This window comes from Lucilia cuprina, chromosome 5, assembly GCF_022045245.1.
Source record: "Lucilia cuprina isolate Lc7/37 chromosome 5, ASM2204524v1, whole genome shotgun sequence".
NCBI classification, from domain to species: Eukaryota; Metazoa; Arthropoda; class Insecta; order Diptera; family Calliphoridae; genus Lucilia; species Lucilia cuprina.
This window is the reverse complement of record NC_060953.1, coordinates 45,103,081-45,109,850: the sequence shown is the minus strand read 5'-3', so window position 1 is coordinate 45,109,850 and position 6,770 is coordinate 45,103,081. Positions and strand designations below refer to the sequence as shown.

The 6,770-nt window shown below is 30.3% G+C and overlaps 1 protein-coding gene across 1 annotated transcript; it reads left to right on the top strand.

Moving 5' to 3' along the window:
* Positions 1-798: 798 nt before the first annotated feature.
* LOC111686215 lies at positions 799-3,850 on the top strand. The gene is made up of 4 exons (XM_023448554.2): positions 799-891; positions 955-1,070; positions 1,129-1,316; positions 2,718-3,850. The coding sequence occupies exons 1-4, from the start codon at positions 815-817 to the stop codon at positions 3,606-3,608; spliced, it is 1,272 nt and encodes a 423-aa protein (XP_023304322.2). The 5' UTR covers positions 799-814; the 3' UTR covers positions 3,609-3,850.
* The last annotated feature ends 2,920 nt before the right edge of the window (positions 3,851-6,770 follow it).

The window sequence follows — 6,770 nt, the reverse complement described above, 5'->3', positions numbered from 1 at the left end:
TAACTGAATTAGAACTGAACTAGAACTAAACCAGAACAGAACTAGAACTGAAGTAAAACTGAACTAAACCAGAACTGAACTAAAACTAAACTAGAACTAAACTAAAACTGAACTAGAACCATTTTTGATAAAGAACTGAAGTAGAACTGAACTAGAACTAAACTAGAATTAAACTACTATTAAACTAGGACTTTACTAGAAGTGAACTAGAACTAAACAAGAACCGAACTATAACTAAAACTGAAATAGAATTTAAGTAGAACTGAACTTGAACTGAACTAGAACTAAACTGAATTATAACTGAATTAGAACTGAACTAGAACTAAACCAGAACAGAACTAGAACTGAAGTAAAACTGAACTAAACCAGAACTGAACTAAAACTAAACTAGAACTAAACCAGAACTAAACTAAAACTGAACTAGAACTAAACCAGTACAGAACTAGGAGTAAACTAGAACTGAACTATAGCTGAAATAGAACTGATCTAGAACTGAACTAGATCGCAATTAAAACTGATCACAACTGAACTAGAACTAATATCAAAGTGTGTTAGAGCTAAGAACTAATAGTAAGGATATTTATATAGTAAAATTTGCTTACTTACGAAATATGCGAAATTCGTAAGTTTAACTATAAACATTTATATCGTAAATGATTATTTTTCTTTAAATAACCGAATTCTTTATAAATAATCTAAGACACAACACTGTAAAAAGCTGTCAGCTGTTTAAACAAATCCACCACACCACATAACAAAAACACCTTTAACAGCTGTTAAAAGTAAACAAAACAAACACAACAAAAGCACAAAAATGGAAGAGGATTCTAAAGAAATTTTAAAAATAACACAAGAAATTGTAAAAATTAAACCAAAAACTAAATATTTAAGGTAAAACTTGTATTACAGTTAAATCTATTATTATTAATACACAATGTTTTCTATATACAAAAGTCCAACTGAGCTAACAACTTTAAGAAATCAGGAAATTTCCACCAGCACAGCAGGTTTAAAAAGAACGAAAGTTGAGAATACTCAAGAGGAACAAAATGAATTGGAGAAGTTGTATGGTAAATATAAAGATTGTGTTTTTGTATTTATAGCAATTATTTAAAGATTTTCTTTAAGATAATTTGCAAATGCAATTATCAAGACCTCGCATAGAACGTTTGACCGGCCGTGCTGTAGGTGTTTGGGATTCTGTAAAACAGTTGGTGCGAGTTGAACGTAAAGATGGCAAATTTGGTAATTTTGGTTTTAGTATAGACGGTGAGCTGTATTTGGATTATTATGAGGCGATGTTTTTATTGGAAGTAGTAAGTTTTAGAAAATAATTAGTAACTTGATGAAATCATTGTGAAATTCATTTATGAATGACTCACTTGAGTCATACCAACAACAAAAGACACTTATGTAGGTATACATTTATAGACTAGAACTAAAACTGAACTAGAACTGAACTAGAACTGAACTAGAATTGAACTAGAACTGAACTAGAACTGAACTAGAACTGAACTAGAACTGAACTAGAACTGAAATAGAACTGAACTTGAACTGAACTAGAACTGAACTAGAACTGAACTAGAACTGAACTAGAACTGAACTAGAACTGAACTAGAACTGAACTAGAACTGAACTAGAACTGAACTAGAACTGAACTAGAACTGAACTAGAACTGAACTAGAACTGAACTAGAACTGAACTAGAACTGAACTAGAACTGAACTAGAACTGAACTAGAACTGAGCTAGAACTGAACTAGAACTGAACTAGAACTGAACTAGAACTGAACTAGAACTGAACTAGAACTGAACTAGAACTGAACTAGAACTGAACTAGAGCAGAACTAGAACTAGAACTGAACTAGAACTAGAACTGAACTAGAACTGAACTAGAAAGAACTGAACTAGAACTGAACTAGAACTGAACTAGAACTGAACTAGAACTGAACTAGAACTGAACTAGAACTGAACTAGAACTGAACTAGAACTGAACTAGAACTGAACTAGAACTGAACTAGAACTGAAGTAGAACTGAACTAGAACTGAACTAGAACTGAACTAGAACTGAACTAGAATTGAACTAGAACTGAACTAGAACTGAACTAGAGCTGAACTAGAACTGAACTAGAACTAGAACTGAACTAGAACTAGAACTGAACTAGAACTGAACTAGAATTGAACTAGAACTGAACTAGAACTGAACTAGAACTGAACTAGAACTGAACTAGAACTGAACTTGAACTGAACTAGAACTAGAACTGAACTAGAACTGAACTAGAACTGAACTAGAACTGAACTAGAACTGAACAAGAACTGAACTAGAACTGAACTAGAACTGAACTAAAACTGAACTAAAACTGAACTAGAACTGAACTAAAACTGAACTAGAACTGAACTAGAACTGAACTAGAACTGAACTAAAACTGAACTAGAACTGAACTAGAACTGAAATAGAACTGAACTAGAACTAAACTAGAATTGAACTAGAACTGAACAAAAACTGAACTAGAACTGACTAGAACTGAACTAGAACTGAACTAGAACTAACTAGAACTGAACTAGAACTAACTAGAACTGAACTAGAACTAACTAAAACTGAACTAGAACTGAACTATAAAAAAATATATTTGCAAATAAAGTCAATTTTCTTTAAAAAACACTGTCTAGAACTAATGTAGCTTAATATTAAGAACTTTCCATTTAACTTTCTTCCTAGAATCGCCTACAACTAGAATACAACTCTAGAATAATGTCCATAGAACAAGCCTACTTACTGCTAATGGGCGAACAGCACTCCCCTAAATATCACGAATATCTAGTGTATTCTAATCTAACCAGAATTGGTTACATTTTAGTAAAACATCAAAACAAACTCTTTCAAACGCAACAAATTAACAATGAAGCCGATTGTGTTTGGGCCGTTTTAGAGGCAGAACTGCAGAATGATACGGTAGCAGATTATATAAAGAAAACACCATATTATGCCAAAGTTAAGCAGAGATTTGAGTCAGTAAAAAATAAAATTAAAAATCAAACTGAAGAGGTTTTAGAAAAAGAAGAAAATGATAAGTTAGCAAATACATCTACAAATATGAATTTTGGTTTAAAAATGAAACCAAATTTAAAAAGAAAAGCTCAAGCGGAAGAATGTCAAAACGAATGGTTAACAGCAAAGAGACATTGTAATTATGCACTTAAAGTGTTTCAGCGCAGTTTGGTGGATTTCTTAAAAGAGGAAGATGAGTATAAGCAGTTTAAGGAAATCTTTGAAAAATTCGATTTGGTGCCTTTGAAAATGAGTGAGAAAAAGGAATTTGAAGAGGAAGATAAAGAAGATGAAGATGTTACAGCAACCGAACTAGAATGTGAAGAGTTGAGGGTAAAATATCCCATCAATTTCGATGTTTATTTACACAATGAAGGTTTTCGTAAAAGCTCTCCTCATTTACCCAATTTTCGTGTGATTATATTGCAAACTGAACAGAAGTTTCCCTCACATAATGAAATATTTCTTACCCACCGACAACAATTAAATCCAGTGCCTTTATTAATCGTATCCGTTAATGATTCCAAACAAATGCAGGCATTTTTATATTATTTCAGTTAAGATTTTCTTATAAAATCTTTAAGAAATTCCATTAACATTTGTTTTTTTAATAGAATGGCATTTAAATCTAATATTTTAACGCTTCATTTATTAATTTTATTAATACAATTTATTTCTTTAATTGTTGATGTTCAATGTTCATTCATTGTTGTTTAATATTTTATTGTGTAATTAATATCTTTATTTTTGTCTAAACTTTTAATACAAGCAATAAAATTAGCGAGTTTTTGCTCATGATAGTACTTCTTTTTTATAATAATTTTCTTAGTTCATTAATTTTGTTAAATTTATTTAAAATTTCTTTTTAACCTGCTGTGCGTATATACGCAATTTATTCGTGTTTATTTTTTTTAAAGAAATATATATTTGTTGTGTTTTTTTTTCCAAAAATCTCACTCTTTTAGGTGTTAGGTAAAGGTTTTGGAACTTGGAATAAAATATAGAAATTTATAAAAATTTCTTTGTTTTGCAAAGTATTTAGAAATCAATTTAAAAGTATTTATAAAACAATTAAGTAATTAGATTATTTAAAGGCCGCTTAACTTTATTTCAAATTGTTTCTCTTAAGCAGTATTTGCACTTCCCAATTTCTAGGGGGGTCTTTTTAATTCTATCTCATCATGGCTATAACATCTTTTTTTCTAAACTAATTGAAATTTAAAAAAAGATACATTTTCCCTTCTAGTTTTCTTTTTTTAAATAATTTCAATACGTATAAATTTATATTGTTAATTGAAAATTAAATATAAACAATTGTCTGGTTGTTATTGTTTTAAATGCTAAAACAACAATTTCATTTTTTTTGTTAATAAAATTTTTATATTTATTATTTAGAATATTTTTGTATATTAATGAAAAATTTAAAAAAAATACTCTTAGCAATAAGTCAAATAAAATAAACTCAATTAAACAAGTAAATTAAAAAGTTTTGTGCATATATTTAATATAACTTAAGGAAAACTTCATAGAATGTTTACAAAAAATTAACAAAATATTTAAAGGTTTTTTTCAAAAACATTAAAATTATTAATTTTTAAAAAGTTCTTTTGAAAATGTAGTAAAATTTCATATATTTGAGTGTAAAATAAAAATTTTGTCTCATCACCACTGAGAAAAAGAGTGAAAACATTTACTCATTTTTCTTTTTTTTATAAATGTGCTACCATCTTTTTGAAAATGAAATATAGAATTTTCTTTTCAATTGAAGAAAAATTTCTTAAGAAAAATTTGCTTCATTTAAAGAAAATCATTTTATAGAAAATTTGCTTTAATAGAAGTGAGTTCTGGGTTTTAGGTTAGTTTCAGGTTGGTTCAGTCCTAGTTTACTTCTAGTTCAGTTCTCGTTTAGTTTTGGTTTAGATCAGTTCTAGGTCAGTTCAAGTTAAGTTATATTTCTTTTCTAGTTTTAGATCAGTCTTAGTTCAGTTTTATTTCAGTCCTAGTTTAGTTTTAGTTCAGTCTAAGTTCAGTTTTAGTTTTAGTTCACTTCTAGTTAAGTTCCAGTTTAGTTCTAGTTTAGTTCTAGTTTAGTTCTAGTTCAGTTCTAGTTCTCTTCTAGTTCAGTTGCAGTTCAGTTCCATTTCTGTTCTAGTTCAGTCCTAGTTAATTGATTGTTTAATTCTAGCTTAGTTCTAGTGTAATACAGTTCTAGTTCAGTTCTGTTCCAGTTCAGTTCTGTTCCAGTTAGTTCTAGTTCAGTTCTAGTTTTGTTCTAGTTCAGTTCTAGTTCAGTTCTAGTTTAGTTCTAGTTCAGTTTTAGTTCAGTTCTAGTTCAGTTCTAGTTCAGTTCTAGTTCAGTTCTAGTTCAGTTCTAGTTCAGTTCTAGTTCAGTTCTAGTTCAGTTCTAGTTCAGTTCTAGTTCAGTTCTAGTTCAGTTCTAGTTCAGTTCTAGTTCAGTTCTAGTTCAGTTCTAGTTTAGTTCTAGTTCAGTTTTAGTTCAGTTCTAGTTCAGTTCTAGTTTAGTTCTATTTCAGTTCTAGTTTCGTTTTAGTTCAATTCTAGTTCAGTTCTAGTCCAGTTCTGGTTCAGTTTTAGTTCACTTCTAGTTCAGTTCTACATAGATTATTTCTAGTTTAGTTCTAGTATAGTTTTAGGTATGTTTTAGATCAGTTCTAGTTTAGTTCTAGTTCGGTTCTAGTTCAGTTCTAGTTCAATTCTAGTTCAGTTCTAGTGTAATTCTAGTTCAGTTCTAGTTCGTTTCTAGTTCAGTTCTAGTTCAGTTCTAGTTCAGTTCTAGTTCAGTTCTAGTTCAGTTCTAGTTCAGTTCTATTTCAGTTCTAGTTCAGTTCTAGTTCAGTTCTAGTTCAGTTCTAGTTCAGTTCTAGTTCAGTTCTAGTTCAGTTCTAGTTCAGTTCTAGTTCAGTTCTAGTTCAGTTCTAGTTCAGTTCTAGTTCAGTTCTAGTTCAGTTCTAGTTCAGTTCTAGTTCAGTTCTAGTTCTAGTTCAGTTCTAGTTCAGTTCTAGTTCAGTTCTAGTTCAGTTCAGTTCTAGTTCAGTTCTAGTTCAGTTCTAGTTCAGTTCTAGTTCAGTTCTAGTTCAGTTCTAGTTCTAGTTCAGTTCTAGTTCAGTTCTAGTTCAGTTCTAGTTCCGTTCTAGTTCCCTTCTAGTTCAGTTTTAGTTCAGTTCTAGTTTAGTTCTAGTTCAGTTCTAGTTCAGTTCTAGTTCAGTTCTAGTTCAGTTCTAGTTCAGTTCTAGTTCAGTTCTAGTTCAGTTCTATTTCAGTTCTAGTTCAGTTCTTGTTCAGTTCAGATCTTGTTCAGTTCTAGTTTAGTTCTAGTTCAGATCTAGTTGAGTTCTAGTTTAGTTCTAGTTCTAGTTCAGTTCTAGTTCAGTTCTAGTTCAGTTCTAGTTCAGTTCTAGTTCAGTTCTAGTTCAGTTCTAGTTCAGTTCTAGTTCAGTTCTAGTTCAGTTCTAGTTCAGTTCTAGTTCAGTTCTAGTTTAGTTCTAGTTCAGTAATAGTTCAGTTCTACCTTCGTTCTAGTTCTGTTCTACTTCAGTTCTAGTTCAGTTCTACTTCAGTTCTAATTCAGTTCAAGTTCAGTTCTAGTTCAGTTCTAGTTCAGTTCTAGTTCAGTTCTAGTTCAGTTCTAGTTCAGTTCTAGTTCAGTTCTAGTTCAGTTCTAGTTCAGTTCTAGTTCAGTTCTAGTTCAGTGCTAGTTCAGTG

Bases quoted from the DNA above. Each gene is read 5' to 3' on its own strand.
- LOC111686215 (XM_023448554.2), top strand. From the start codon at position 815: ATGGAAGAGGATTCTAAAGAAATTTTAAAAATAACACAAGAAATTGTA. The intron at 1,071-1,128 runs GTAAATATAAAG...ATTTTCTTTAAG, and splicing joins TGAATTGGAGAAGTTGTATG to ATAATTTGCAAATGCAATTA. The intron at 1,317-2,717 runs GTAAGTTTTAGA...CTTTCTTCCTAG, and splicing joins CGATGTTTTTATTGGAAGTA to AATCGCCTACAACTAGAATA.